This window comes from Mercenaria mercenaria, chromosome 7 (assembly GCF_021730395.1).
Source record: "Mercenaria mercenaria strain notata chromosome 7, MADL_Memer_1, whole genome shotgun sequence".
Classification (NCBI taxonomy): Eukaryota; Metazoa; Mollusca; class Bivalvia; order Venerida; family Veneridae; genus Mercenaria; species Mercenaria mercenaria.
The window spans coordinates 37,068,419-37,084,933 of record NC_069367.1 but is presented as its reverse complement, the minus strand read 5'-3'; the positions used below and the strand labels follow the sequence as shown (position 1 = coordinate 37,084,933).

At 34.7% G+C, this 16,515-nt stretch overlaps 1 protein-coding gene across 1 annotated transcript in view; it reads left to right on the top strand.

Moving 5' to 3' along the window:
- LOC123554386 (sushi, von Willebrand factor type A, EGF and pentraxin domain-containing protein 1-like) overlaps positions 1–15,165 on the top strand; it is a 43,826-nt gene extending 28,661 nt beyond the window's left edge. Inside the window, exons 30-39 of the mRNA XM_053548123.1 lie at positions 157–330; positions 978–1,231; positions 1,550–1,883; positions 2,864–3,025; positions 4,108–4,279; positions 8,246–8,433; positions 9,854–10,120; positions 12,251–12,359; positions 12,688–12,820; positions 14,200–15,165. Of these exons, the coding sequence (XP_053404098.1) occupies positions 157–330; positions 978–1,231; positions 1,550–1,883; positions 2,864–3,025; positions 4,108–4,279; positions 8,246–8,433; positions 9,854–10,120; positions 12,251–12,359; positions 12,688–12,820; positions 14,200–14,365 (1,959 nt within the window). The 3' untranslated portion in view covers positions 14,366–15,165. The remainder of the gene's footprint in view (positions 1–156; positions 331–977; positions 1,232–1,549; positions 1,884–2,863; positions 3,026–4,107; positions 4,280–8,245; positions 8,434–9,853; positions 10,121–12,250; positions 12,360–12,687; positions 12,821–14,199) is intronic.
- Positions 15,166–16,515: the final 1,350 nt, after the last annotated feature.

Sequence of the window (16,515 nt, the reverse complement as noted above, 5' to 3'; positions counted from 1 at the left end):
ACTTCGTTTTGTGCGCATATAATCTTGTTGATGTCTTTAATAGACTTGTAAACATTCATTTTGCTTCATACTCTGTGAGTTCATTTTAGAATAGTATATCTATGTTTTATTTTCTATAAGGGCATTTTTGTAATAACATTGAATTATATACAAAAGGTTCAGACAGTTACTGCCCCTTGTAATCGCTGGGCCACGTGCTCCTGTGCTGTAACAGTACGTGCTGGTGGGGATGTATTTTCCATCAACCACTGTTATGGGCATCTCACGAGCTACCTGTCAGCTAAGGATGGAATATTGAAAGTATATAAATTATGGTCCACATATTATCAGGTAATGCTTGTATTATATCGTTGTCGATGTTCTATTAAACTAAAACAAATAAGTGCATTTTACAATATAGAAGTAATTCATAAGATTAATAAAGGTGATGTTCTATATATCTCGTTAAATCAGTGGATATTAAGATACTCATGTTGGTAAAAATTGAAAAAGTAATCATTTGCATTTGAACAAGCGGATATTAAGATACACATATTTGGGCAAGTTGAAAATCAGTCATCCTCGTTTGAAAAAGTGTAAACTAAGCCACTCACGTTGATATACGTTGATACTAAGCAACATGTTACTGTTTAGAAATAGAACCTGCGTTATATCGAGATGATATTCCTCTTTAACTTTTGTTTCAAAGGTAGAAATTCTTTATTGCTTACAAACTTCGATGAGAAAATGTGTAAAAGTCTATAAATGAGACCTTACAAGAAGTCACAAGGTTAAAAAGCCAGTCAGGTGCTAACTTTTACGGCAGATATTCACATATTTGTGAGGACAGATCCGAATGACCTAATATATACTCATAGAACGGTATTGTTATGAAATATGCAAATACTTGTATAAGTTTATGAACAAAGTCATGCAAAAACACAAATGAATAAAAAGAAAAACAACTTTTTGTAACGATTCTTTTTCCTTATTTGCAGATAATCCTTCCGACTGGAATGCAAGTGTTTGTGTATATAATGTCCTACTTTAATTACATGATGAACGTCTACGTGACACCGACGCCATCAGATTTCGAACAAATGGAAGGTCTTTGTGGAAATTTCAACGGCGACTTTAGAGATGACACTGTTCTTCGCGGTTCAAACAGTTCCGATCCTGTCGAAACATATTATGGCTATTGGTGGTGGTGGAGCGATTACTTTTATCCACATGAATTTGCATATTCATGGGGGTAAATATTATCCAGTTTTTAATACTCTTATTCAGGCGTTATTTAAGTTCATGTTTTTAAATGTGTTTTTTTATCGATATGCTTAACTCATGCATGACTAATATTATTATTGAGAAATGATTTTGACATGATTACCTTTCAGATTAATACATGCTTCAGATTGGCAACACTCTTCAGATTTCTTTATGAAAGCAAGATAAATTTCTTTATTTATATATGCAATAAAATCATGTTAATATCTCAAATTATTGGGAAAAAGTCATTAAAATATAATTTCATGCTTGGTGTTTAATCTCTGTATAATATTCATTCAAACAGTTTAGAGTTGACGGGAAGATCAGATGAGAACCTTCTTAACCCTGATGTCTACGAAAACGTAGAAGTATGGGACAGCAATAAGAAGCTTTGCGTCTGTCCGGACGCAAACAGCGGCACGAGCTACGACGCTTTGTGCTCGGCAGATGAAGAAGCTACGTGTACGCGTCCAATCTGGCGATGGGGTACTTTGGTCGGAGCGACGTCGCGACAGACGCGAGACGTTGACGGTAACGAAAGAAATATACACCGTTCAAAAAGAGATACAGCGAGGAGACTGGTTAAGATGACGAACAGATGGAAAGAAGCTCGGGAAAAACATGCTGCATTACGGAAGGTAACTTGTCTAAATCATTGTACATGACGATTGTCCGTTTATTGAAACGAAACTGCATTGCTGACAGTATTTTAGCAATTTAACGGAAAAATATCAACATAACCCATGTTTTTCGTGTATAAAATCAGACTATATGCTAAAATGAGTGTGGTCATCTGAGTTTAACGCCGTTATTCAACAGTACTCGTATTTCTGTGATTTCTGCAAAATCTCGGATTGATTCTGTGCTAGTACTAATTTGTTTTATAGAAACACCGCATGGATCAGAGATGGACGACGAAATTTCTTCTATTGTGGGTCATACAATAGAGTAGAAATAATATGAATTTGTCATACTATGAATAAAAATCACAAATAATTGTTTTTTAAGACGAACATCAAATTGTATTTGACCGTTATTAACAACAAAGTGTAAACCAGAATTAATTTCCAGAAAGAAACTTTTCTAATAAAAGCGCCAGTATTCTGATTAACAGTATGAACAGTGACTTTACACATGAACTAAAATGGAAATTACCTTTTCGGTCAGCCTTTTGCAAAAATGTTTGTTCTTTAGATGTGCTGTTATATATTAAACAGAGGCATATTTGTGGTTTAGATATCGTGTCTTTTGATACCATTACCTGTATTACTGTATCAGCTGTCTTGTAACGTTAGCACATTGTGGGAGTTGATATTGATGTTTTAGCGGTAATATTGCCGTATTGTCCCATTGGTTTCGTTTATATGTATGTTCTCTCTTTTGTCTATGTATTTTTTGTATATATTAGACATGTTCACATCCCTACATTAGTGCAGTAAGGGAACGGTCCGAGGAAGATATGTTCTTAGATCTCTGCTTTTACTATTCCATTGGTTATTTATCCTTGTTTCTTTGAAAGAATCCAAACTATCTATACCAACCTCACATGTACTATGTCAGACGCATTTCATCGCTTTGTCGAATTATCCATGATTCGATTCCTATATTTCATGCACAGAAGAGGCAGGTTAATAACAGCACGACAATATCCTGGGAAAAAGCAGAAGAAATATGTACAGAGAAATTGAGCAATGATTGTAATACCTACTCGAAGAAAGATGACGTCAGTGACATTGCTGAATCGAATGACACGCTAGACAACTGTATAAGAGATACTGCGGTAAAGTTTATGTTCTTCTGATTTGACTGGTATGTGATACATCAAACCTTTAATTATGCACGAATAAAGTTATTCAATCGTGCTTTTACAGATTGTGAAAGATGTGGTGACTAAATCTTTGGATATAAAAATGTCAGTCCATTAGCCTAAGGGTAATTCCGTCTTGAAGTTGCACACCTGTTCAAATTATCAAACATTTAAACAAAAATCAATATGGAAACATAGACATCATATAATTTTACAGTTAAAACCTCTACCCCTACCAGTATAGTGTAACTGGAGTAAAACCACTTTTGTTAGATCGTTTTTTACTAGACTTATCTCATTTCGGTGATATTTAGTTCTACGTAAGAAGACATGTTAATACGTTTTATTAGACATTCAACAACTGTAATTTTGCAGAAAAAAATCATGCAAATAGAGCATAACCTGTCATAAGATTTGAGACTACAATAAAGTATGTTTATTTATTAGATAAATTATTGAGAAAATATAATTACAATGACCAAATGCCAAAAAATGTATTATTATGATAAGAATGTGACATCCTTTTAAAGTACTAAAGGTACTGTCCCGGTATTTTTATGTTTGTTTTATTTTGTTGGGGTTAACGTCACACCAACATAATTATAGGTCATATGGCTACTTTCCAGCTTTTTTATGGTGGGGAAGACCCAAGGCGCCCTTCTGGGAATAATTTTATCACGGGAGGGCGCCCAGGTTGAAACGCCGATCTTCCTTAAGCCAGCTTCATGATTTCCCCACGTGGAGAAGTCTACAACCAAGTGAGGTTTCGATTCCACAGCTGTTAGGGGCAAGTGATTCAGCGCCCTTAACCACTCGGCCGTGGAGGCCGGATTTTATGATTTGTGATTGTATACAATGAACCTTGTAATCAATCAATGATTAGTCGGCACATGTTGTCAATGAGTGAAATAAGGTATGTATATGGTATTTGTGTTTAGAAATAAAAGGTAGTAACTTATAATTTTACTTTGTTATAAGAATCCAGTAACTTGCTTTAACAAATTGGACAAGAAAATCTGACGTAAAAATGTAATAATTTATCGAAATTGTAACAGGAAAGTGGCACTACGGATTGGGTAACTCCACACTGCGATGCTATAACACAGAAAGTGACTGTGGAACTTGATAAAGATGTTGAATTTGCAGAAAACAATACAGAGTTAACAAACAACATCAAGGAGTCAGCTTGTCCAAGCAACTGTAGTGGACATGGACAATGTGTAAACCGTAAGTCTACACATTTTAAAATATATATTCATACACATTCAAATTGTAACTATTGTAGCGGACATTTAGAATGTTTAAGTACGTTTCAAATGCATTTTTGCAGAAAATTTGCCTGTACTTCAACTCAGCGCTGTTATATTTTGTGATCATTTGGAAGCATCAAATCCGCTCACTGTTAATCGAATTTTGCAGGAACTTGTGCTAGAACATAAAGAGAATACACATGTAGTATGTTTCCGTGCCTGTCATGAACAGAGAAACCATGGTTGTCAGCTATTAGTTTGCCTGATTGCATTCTAAGCCACTAATTGGTCTCCCTAATATTGGTCTCCTTAATATTCTACTGCATTAATTTCAATTGTTGTCTTACAGCATCATGTGAATATGTCGACATTAGAGCAAATACCGTTTGCTTTGAGTTAATTTGTTTTACTCCCGTAATGAAATCATATACACCTGTGATCATCGTATCTTGTTCGAACATCCGTCCTTATGTCCCAAATGTATTGGCCATCCAACTTTGACTTCAGTTTCTCTTTTTCGCAGAACTGGCGGAAGGTTAACTACAAATAATCTATATTGCGTACCTAAGCGTGCTAGCCATCTTTTTATTTACCTAAATCTTATTTAACAAAAGAGTCTGTGTCCCTATACCCTAAAGACCCAGAGTCGCTTCCCAGTAGTCCAATCTAGTGTTAACTGCTGGGTGATTATTATGTCCCCTTCGAAGAAAGAGGGGTATATTGTTTTGCAGATGTCGGTCGGTTCGGTCGGTCGGTATGTAAACCAATAATTATTGGTTTCCGGATGATAACTCAAAGCGCTTGAGCCTAGGATCATGAAAGTTGATAGAGAGTTTGGTCATGACCAGCAGATGACTCCTATTGATTTTGAGGTCAGTAGGTCAAAGGTCAAGGTCACAGTGACCCAGAACAGTTCAACGGTTTCCGGATGATAACTCAAGAACTCTTGGGTCTAGGATCATGAAAGTTGAAATGGAGGTTGTCATGACCAGCAGATGACTCCTATTGATTTTGAGATCAGTAGGTCAAAGGTCAAGGTCATTGTGACTCGGAACAGTTTAACCGTTTCCGGATGATAACTTGAGAATGCATGTGCCTAGGATCACGAAACTTGATAGGGAGGACCAGCAGATGACCCCTATTGATTTTGAGGTCATTAAGTCAAAGGTCAAGGTCAAGTCAAAGACCATTTCAAGACGATTACTGGAGAGCACTTGGGCTTAATATTACGAAACTTTATAGGGAGGTTGATCTTGACCAGCAGGTGACCCCTACTGATTTTGAGTTCAGTAGGTCAAAGGTCAAGGTCAATTGACCCAGAATAGTAGAACTTTTGTGTACATTGACCAAATAATTTCTTTTTCTTGTGCAATTACTGAATGCATCAAGGGGGCATTTTATGTTCTACGAGCTCTTCTTTAAATTGGTACCACTGTAAGCTGTATCGGTTGGATGATGGAGAGGTTAATACGAGGGGCGTTCAATATGTAATGTTACTCCGTATGTAGTTCCGTAACCGCTTATTAATTTTAGATGCGGTTTCGGCAAATTATAGAGCAATTTATTGGGAACACAATGCTGTATAAAATATAAAAATCGATAGATTCAAAGTAAAAATATAATCATTTGAATGAGGTGTACTCGGGTATACTGGACAATTTTATGTCCAAAATATTGAGATTGTAATATGCAATTCATTGATTCTGCTATTCAACAACTAGAACTATAGTTCAATTTTCAGTTTAAACAGATAAAACAAAAATAAAAATGTTTATAACAGTATTAAATTGACTGTGTATATTTTTACTCGAAAAATAATAAGTTGAGTACAATAAGCCTCTGCAATTTTGTCAGGCGCGATAATCATCATTTAAAAAATTCTTGTATCTTAAGTTGATACTAGTATCTTAATTCTCGATTGCGAAACTAGTTCTTACAATTTTGGTTATTCGCTCTCAACACCCATTGAAGATGGAGTCAACCTCGAGTTTAGATTTTTTAGTTGTGTTGTAAAATTAAAAATGCAATAAATAGTTTAAAACAAACGCAAACTCATTACAAATTGCTGTACCTCGTAGAAAAATGATATAATTTTGTGATTTTACAAGTTATTCTATTTTTCTGAGACTCTGGATGCCCAGGACAAACCTAAATTATAATTATGGTCCAGTATACTTGAGTACACCTCACTCAAATGATTATATTTTTACTTTGAACCTGCCGAATTTTATCATTTATATAGCATTGTGTTTCGAATAAATTGTTCTTAAATAATCTGAAAACCGCATCTAAAACTTACCAGCGGTTGCGGAACTACGTGCGGAATAACATTACATATTGAACGCCCCTCGTATGACACTGTCAAAGGTTTGGTTGTATTTTTTGTTCATTCTAGGTTGAGACTCTCATGGACATTTTAGGTAAAATGAGAAACTTCATATTTATTGCAAAACGGTCTTTATCGACATTGCACAGACGCTTTCCTGTAATAAACAAATGTAAATTTATGAAGACGACATAAGAGCACATAAGAGCACAACTATTTGTCCCTGATGAAAAACAGTAAGAAAGTGGTAACAGAGAAACTAAGGCCGCCGTTTGGTACTTAATACTGATGAGTCAACAATATGAAATTAATGACATATTTAAGTGAGAAGATATAAAATAGTATATATATGTGACATTTATAGCTAAATTTATATAATATGCAATATACATAATGTGATATTTTGAAAGGTGAGTTTTTGTGTGTGAAAAAATAGTATTTGGCCTAAGGTGTTGGAAAAAAGACCCGGTCAATCCTGATGCGAGAAATCCTCGTTCTTTATCAGAATTACTCAAATTTCAAATAGAATACTGATTGCCTGTATTGCCAAACAATGTTGTATTTTCTAAAAGCATCACTGTATGCAAAATCTGGGTTTGAAGCTTTTAACGCATATAAAACTGTTTACTAAAATTGGCAGTCGTGTGCCCTGTTTCCTTTATATAGGTTACTGACCGTTGCAAAGCGGTGACCCTATTCTCAAGGCTTTTATGTCCGTTTCGTACTTTATATTGCGTATATTTTCTTGTTGTTTCTTGTTCGTGTTTCTTTCCTCTGTCCCTATACTTTTGGCCACCGGCCGTCCCTGGGCGGTTTCAAACTACTTGACAATGTCTATTTGTTTGCTGTGTGTTTATGTGTAGGTGCGTGCGTGGCGTGTGCATGTGAGTGGTGTGTGTGTTCCGTGCCCGCCCGTGGTTTGCGGTGTAAGGAGGTTTCATTCTTGGAGCGTGGCTTCCCCTGTTGAATAATATTCATCATTACTTTTTTACCATCTTGCCCTACACTCCCTCCCTTTTAACTACCTCATTCTTTTATTAAGCATATCATTAGAATGTACCTGTTGTTGGATATTTGTAGCAATCCGTCTGCTAATATTTTTCCACTGCAATTTCTTTTTGTTACTGGCCTACTTTGCGATGCATAGCTCTATGGCTGTGTTTGGAGTGTTCTCTGCTTCCGAGAAATCTACTCTTACCTTTTATTTGTTTAATCCTAGTTACTGTGAAACTAACATGTTCAAGAACAGAACATTACGATATTTAAGTTACTTTTACGCTACATATTATCGACGCTTTGGTGCTATGCCATTTTGAGACTAATTTCTAGTCAATAACAAATGCACGTTTACAAAAGACTTGTTTCAATTTAAAGAGACACTTCTCTTTACGGATTTGAAAAAGAGTTAATAACTTTTTGACTAATCTCATTACGTAGGATATTTGATTTGCTCATTAATGATAAAAGCATAAACTATTAGCATTGCTTTGTGTTTAGAGAAAGTGACTATATAGCATCTGTGTATAGTCGAGTGTGCATGATTACGCAGTAAACGTCTGTCCACATTAATACATGTAGCTAATTATTGATCGCTTTTGCCCTATAAATGTGTTTCAGAAACATGCATCTGCGTCGAAGATTTTGTAACAGACCTTTGCCTTTTAAATATTACACTCGGGCCATTGATAGAAGAACTTGCGGACGAAGGAATTTGTGACATCAGTAACGGAAGTGCATGTGACTATATTCTTATTGTTGGTAATGGATTCATTGACACTGCTAAGTGCAATTTAACAGTATATGTGGTAAGAACTTAATTCAGACAGTTTGATCCTTGAAATGAAAGTCCGAAGACCGAGACATGGCTCTGCTGTTTTAATTCATAGTGTTGGCATAATACCTATAATACCGAGATATCATGAGCAGCTATATTTTCATTATTCAAAAGACAGTTTTTTGCTTTAATTTAAACAATATGCGTATTTAAAAAATGCAAACATATTCAAAGAAGGGACGTGTTTTGATTTCCTTTGCTCAGCTGCAAATAAAACTAAGACAATTCTTAGATGTACCTACTGCCCACGAATAAGCAAGTTTCTTTATAACAGTGCTATTAAAATATATTAAATATTGGTGCCTGGTATGCTCATTATAATTTTTATATCATTGGAAAGTGTATTGTCTACTGCAAAATAAAGTATAAATTACACGACAAAAATATGTAAGAGAATTTCTATTTTTTTTTTACTTTAAAGTCTTCAGTGATACTTCAATAGAAATCCAGTTATTACAGTGTAAGATTTATCATATACGCAGTCAAAAACATGTCTGTAGTAATTTTTGCATATTAAGTAAAGTTATTTTAATTACTAATTCTTGTTCAGCACATTCAACTCTTTCAAATGATACAAAAACAAAGGGTCACCAGGCATCAAAAGTTACCTATTTGCGCGGAACGGATACCTTAAGGCCGTGGGCATGATATTTTGTTTGTTCGGGCCAAAACAGCTATTTTGTTGAGTTCAGGTCATTTGAAGGTCAAATATAAACGACTTTCATTTGTTTGCTGGAATTCATTTCGTGGATTGAAGCAACTAAGCAATCCACATTAGTTAGCCTCCCGCAAATATGAATGATTTTACTGTATTTATTACAAAAGCGTCAAGTAAGATTTGAAAGGTCAGCCCTAAGGATTCTGATGTAAGATATAAAAACTCATGTATATTATTCGCTGAATAACGTTTAGATAACTTAAAGTAGGACAAACCATTCGAATCAGAATGTGTTTGCATCTTGAAGCAATGCATAATGTTTTATTTAAGAAATATTTATAGCAAAAGAGTGCTTTAACACTATTTATGCACGATTGGCGGTTATACGTCGGGCGTAATAACTGCACGAGGGCGCAGCCCGAGTGAAATTATTTGTACGACGTATTACCGCCCGAGTGTATAAATAGTGTTAAAACACTCTTTTGCTATAAATTATTTCGATTCTAATATGCCCTTAATCTAAAACAGCAGATAAAATATAGAAGCGCTCTTTCTTGGTCGCAACAAAAACTTTGACGTCACCGCACGTTAACGTGCGTAAGAGTGTTTTAACAGAGACAAGCATATTGGAATTATGCGTACCGGTTGCTTCATTACCGTTACGTTATAAGTAATCTTATATTTGCTATCTGACAAAAAGTATATACAGACGAATTTATTTCTAAATATTTAGGCAGGAACAGATGGAATCTTTAACTTGACAGACGAGTACGAAGTCGATTGCAGTTATCTGAATTACAATGAACTCTACGCACCGATTCTTGAGACAAATTCTTCCCAAAACGCTACTAACACGACGGAGGAGATCGCCAAGATGATTGGAATATCTGTCAGCAACGATGGTACACATTTTGGTGCGCAACAGACTGTTGTGATACTGGACACTACCTGCCAACAAACTCAGAAAAATGCCGATAACGAAACAGTAGTCACTTTGAAGGTATCTTTCTACGTATATCTCTATTTTATTCTTCAGTATTCTGCCTTGTATTCTTGTCAAGATATTTGTTATATGTAGGTCTTCATAGGACCTAAATTGCCGATGAGTCTCGAAACACTAGACAAAATGATGTATTACCATGGCATGTGCCTACGCCAATATATCTTGAGGAAAGAAACGTGTCCTGTCTTGAGGAACATATGTCTTAGATGATGTGAATGTCTCTCGTTAAACCACTGAGCTCTTGCACGAATATCAAATGATATATATGAGTTCAACCGTTTTAGATGTTGAACAATTGACTCATTGTTTTTAACTAATACCATACAGCTAATTATGCTCAGCTTAATTTCCGTGTTGCGGCTGTAAAAATTCTCCCAGTACTCAGCAGTATATTTTATGGTACTTTGGGATCGTTGAATCTATGCAATTGTTGTTCTGTTATATATTTTCTCTTAAACAGGTGCTAGTGGGAAGTAGGGGGTGATGTACATTTCATTTCCTTTATGAACATAACCAAACCGAGTCAGCTATTTACTTGGTTGCGTTTTTAGCTTCCAAAGGATAATTATTTTTGATTTTGTTTCAGCTTATACTTGCTGATCGTTTTTGTTGAATTTTTGTTAAGGCGATGTCTTTGAACTACAATGTATTCATGTTAAGCGTTTGTCTTTCTGACTGAAGCTGTAACTGTATATCTGTCCTTGATGCTAAGGGATCTTATGTAATTTATAAAGGATTTAAAAATTATTTCTACAACGAGCACCTGCTTAGTTATGGTTAGGGTTAGGTACTACGTAACTTCTACTGTTTTGAATAATTTTAATGAATCAGACACCTTACAATGCTTATGCTCGCTAACAAATTAATTAAGAATTACTGTGGCTTGAATAATGATCAATGAAGAAACGTTTACTTCTTCAAAACTCTTAACACGGTCCGGTTAGCATTTCAGCATTTGTGTAATAGTCTCTTTCTATACTCTTGAAACAATTGCTGAAAGCGTGTGTCGCAGCTGAAAAGTGTTTATACCAAGATTCTCATTTAGTTTTCGTATCAAAATAAACAAAATTATAAAAACAATTGTAAAAGTCAACTTTGTACCTTTCTTCTTCCTTGTCTGCATCTTCAACTTACAGCTTCCGCTTCTCTCTACCTATGCAGTTATGCGACTCACTCTTCATTATACCACGTCATAGCATATCTATCCCGTTCCTTTCCATCTACCTCTCCCTCGGACTCACTAGCAGAATCTATAAGCAAAATATCTACTGCATTACGAAATAATTTAATGATTTTTAGTGTTTAAAATAAACGTGGAATCAGATGATATTTTTTTACAATATTGTATAAAATATGAAAGTTGCCGAGGCCATAGCCTATTGAGATCGCTAGATAACTTACATGACTGTACGAAGGAGTCAGGAATTAAGGCAATAACCATTATGATACCGGTATTAGGATTTACATAGAGGATTCTACATGAGTGTCTTTTCATATTAAATTTATTAAACGAGTTGAATGAAATAATAAACTGCGAGGCTCTGTCGAGCATTTTATCAATTCTGTTCAACGAGTTTAATAAATTTAATGTAGGAAGACACAAGTGTAATATTCTTTTTATCACATGTAAGTTCTTCCTGTTGAAACATCATAATTTCTTCTTTCTTTACCTATTATTGACCAAGTAAGTTCGATCAACGTCTCCTATAAATAAACACGTCAACTTCAAAGCTTTAATACACTAGTGTATTATCAAATTTATGTAATGGCCTTATTTTACTTCCGCGACGTCAAACATGTGATAACATGATTTAACGGACCGAAATTTAGAATCAATTCTGTAAGGGCATCGAGTCCCTGATTGTTCTATTTTGCGACAACCTGGCGAACGTGACAGGTGATCTTACTCGCTATAAACTACTGACGTATTGTCCTGGTGTAGAGTAACCAATTCCAAACTATCTTCAACACTAAATAAAAATTCATGCTATGGCATCACGTTACAAATTGACTGAAATGTCAAGATATTTAATTTCAAATCCACAAAAATATCTCTTTACATATACAATGTAGTATAAGTCATTGTCTCTTTTGAGTAGGTGTGATTATATTTTACTTGCATTTCAGACAGGTTTCTGCTACATTGCGGCTACATGTTACAGTTCTGGTACCTATTTGACCGGCAGTTCTTGTGCCAAATGTGACACAGCACAGAATCTTTTCGTTTGGACAGACGGTAGGTTTGATTGTACATTAAGCATCTGTAGATTCTCACGTGACAAAAACACTTGGTAATAATATTCGACAGATATTGGCGACAATTTATACGATGAACTCAATGTGGCTTCTATTCGATAACTGGTCAATGCTATATCTAATTTTGAAATTATGTGCGAAATTTGAAAATGACTTCTTAATCTTTCAGAAATATCCTTATTTTACAACCTTCAAGATAATTTCACAATCATCCAGTACAACTGCAGGTCAGAATAGAAACACGCAGTTTCAAAATCAGTTGTAAAAATATGTTTATCTAAAACGATTGTATTTTTATGATTTCACAGGGTGTAATGAAACGGATGATACAAACAAGAATAATCTGATCATAATTATGAGTTCTGTAGGTGGCGCCATCCTTGCTATAGCTGTGGCACTAGCCGTCATTATTTATTTAAAGATCAAGGCTAAAAAGAAGAGGTATGTGTATATTTCCAACTCGAAGTTTTGAGTCTTAATTTGGAGCTGTTGAAGATTAAAAGTAGTTTGCGTATGTTATGATATTTTTGTTGTGTTTTAATGATTTCCTATTAGTATTTCTTCATTTACTGACAGTTTGTTGATACCGTTATTGATTAAGGTATTAGTACTACAAAGACATCTCAGGTATTTGATACCGTAAGATACGTCCGTGATAGTGATGGGCCGACAATCGGCGACAATCGGATAATCGTCGGCGTGGCATTCATGATTGCAATCGCCGACTTCACTTTTCCCTGAACGATTAATTTCTTGGCACCCTAAATGGATAATTTAGTTTATTCTGACCTTATTCTTTCTGGTATTTACGGTTCTTTGGGACAATTACGCCCATGGAAACTACTCTTCTGCATAAAATGGCTTCCTCCAACGTCTCGAAAGAACTCGAGGTCATCTATTATCACCCAGATTTATGAAGATAATTATACGGCTTTTACAAAATTAAGCCGGGAAAACCATCACCCCAAACTCTGGGCATTAGTATTGCAGTATGCATAGCATGCCGTAAGACTTGCAAGCAAAAGTATTTTCATTTTTTTATTTTGTGGGATTGAAAACTTTCCAGTCGTTAACTAAGAATTAATAAATCGTTATTACCTTGTTTTTGCTGCAAATATTTTTTTTTTAATAACACAATATCACTGTATTAATACCGTCTGTCTGCACCCTGGTGAAATTAAGACGGGTACCTGATTTTAAATTTACTATCTTCACAAAAATTTTACTTTTACACTGTTAACTTACTGTGTTAATGAAGGGATACAATAGAAATAGGGTATTTAATCTCTGTATGGTACATTTGTTAAGTAATGATATAAAACATACACTGTGAAGTGATGTTATAGATATGCAACTAAAATAACCGATTATATCCGATTAATCGAATCGGTTGGCTTTCCGATTATGCCGATTAATCGGTTGCCAAATCTAACCGATTTGCCCATCACTAGTCGGTAAGGAACAAATTACTTCGAAAATTCATACGGCCTAACAAGTTCTGTATTGATGAATTATTAAATTAATAATTCATACAATAGAATCTTTCACACTACCCAAATATGTTCATCATATAATAAGATAAGATATAAATAAAATAAAAAATAGGTCACTCGAAGCATTTACACTTATTCGTTGAGATTTGGTACTGTTTTTAAAAGCAAAGGTATAAGATTGATCCGACGATAACGTCAGTTACAAATAGTACAGATGAAGTATGTTTGCCTTCTTATTTTAATTCTGACGTTTATATCTTATTAAGTATCAAATGTTAAAAAGAATGTAGGTATTTGTACACCAGTATTATTGATATGTTTTTGTAGAACGTTAGCACCATTGGTAGAAACTTCTTTAGGACCGTCGAAAATGAAATTCTGGTTTAGAAAAGGAAGTGACGTCGCAGTTGTTGAACATCATTTGGGACGAACGAAAGGGAGGAAAATGGCAGCAGAGTATATATCTGATGAGGAGGAGGAGAAGATGTGGTGAATGAAGCATTTAACAGTTACTTCGTCTAGATTAAAATAACATTGATGGAAAATAGGTGTGTCAAGATATCTTACCAATTAGGTCACAAATGCATCATTTGTTTATTGGACAAGGAATAATTTCTTCCTAAAATTACATACATAAAATCATATATATATAATTAACCTACAGACTATCATTTTATTGTTTACGTCATCCTTATTTAACGGACTGTGCTGTTAAAAATGTGGAAGAAATTTAAAGTGTTTAAAAATCTTTTTTTTCTACTTATATTTTTGTTTTGTTTGCTCACCACAACATGAAGTTTCCTCCAGATCAAGTTGTGAAATAAAGTTCTTACTGAATAATATGCAAATATTGTTAAACCTGGGCAATTAACTAAATCGCCATTGAAGTTTAGTAAGTTATTACCATAAATGGTTGTTTTGTTCATAATTTAAAACAAATCACAGATTCCATCAACTGAGCTGGTGTCTCAGGAGTGTATTTATGGTTAAGAATAATTCTATCTAGTTTGCATCTAATGTTCATCCATTCGTTTTGCTACAGAATAATATAGTTTTGATAGTGCCTTAGATATGTTAGATACTTAAACACATACGTGTTTTAAAATGTTTATCATATGCATATTGTAACAATGACGTTTTGTTTTTAAGTGTACATATACCTGATATTGTAAGCACATTCGTCAAAATGACAATACTTACATAAACATTAATACTTTTACACTGTATTTAACTTGACTTCTTACGAGCACCTATTACTATTTAAATGGTTGAATAAAGGCTTGTTTATCTTCAGCATTTTGTTTTGGGCCCGCCATTTCAAGGACAATTTACGGTCGTTCTTCTGTTTGTCCATGTATCTTTGACATAACTTTGCTACAACTGTTTGAATTTTATTTGAACTTTACAGAAGTTCATATCACAACAAGGCATTGTCAAGTGAATATTCCATATCAACTTGTCTCGGCCCCGTACTTGGATTCAGTGTTGTTATAGTTTCTGGTCCTTTGGGATCATGGAGTCCATTCAACATATGTGTAATAGAGTTCCGCTTAAACCGGTGCTAGGGGGCGTGAGAGGTGCTATACATTTCATTATTCCTCATGAACAGACTCAGTCAAACCGAGTCTGCTCTCATTCTTCTTGGCTGCATTCTTTGCTTCCTTCCAAAGGAACATTTTTACAGATTTATTAAACGTCTGTTTGAAGCTACTTTGATTTATTCTTTAGGATAAAACTTTGTCTCCCTTGTCCCAATTGTCTATAAATTTGACATACTTAATCACTACACCATTGTGGTTGCAGATACGTTATTTACATTGTCAAAGTCATTACGGCCAAAATGGTCCAAGATATTGCACTTTCTTACTCCTACCATAACTTTTTACCTCGGCTTTATTTAAACTTGGTACTCTATTTATGTTGTTTGATAGAAACTGATATTCTGAATTTCTTTTAAAATATTGTAAAATCAAAGTACATTGCCACTTATGTTATAGACAAGAGTCTGTTACTTTCATAGCATTGATCGTCGTTTCCATAGTTCTGCGTGTTATCCATTTAACCATATACAAGATCACAGTCATATCATTGATCGTCGTGGCCACAGTTCTGCGTATTATCCATTTAACCATATACAAGATCACAGCCGTATGATTGGTCATCGTTGCTGTAGTTCTGCGTGTTATACATTAAACATATACAAGATAACAGTCATATCTTTGATCATCGTTGTTATAGTTCTGCGATTGTCTATTAAACCATTTATAAGATCACAATCATATCTTTGATCTTCGTTGCCATAGTCTTGATGGTTAACCATTTAACCACTTATAAAATCACAATCATACCAGGGATCTTCGTTACCCTAGTGATGTGTTGTATCCAATTAACAACTTACAAGTTCACAGTTGTATCAGATATCCCTAGAAGCTATTCATTTAACCATTTTTGTGATCATATTCATAGTGAGGATACTCGTTGCCCTTGTCTTGTGGCCTATCCATTTAAATATTTATAAGATCAGATTTAAGTACATTTAACCTTTTGTTATCAAACTATCAAGTCTTCTTAAATCTGTCTTCTTTTGTCTCGAGTTCTAATGCATCAAGGGATTTTCCCATGTTTTTGCCACTGCTGAAAATG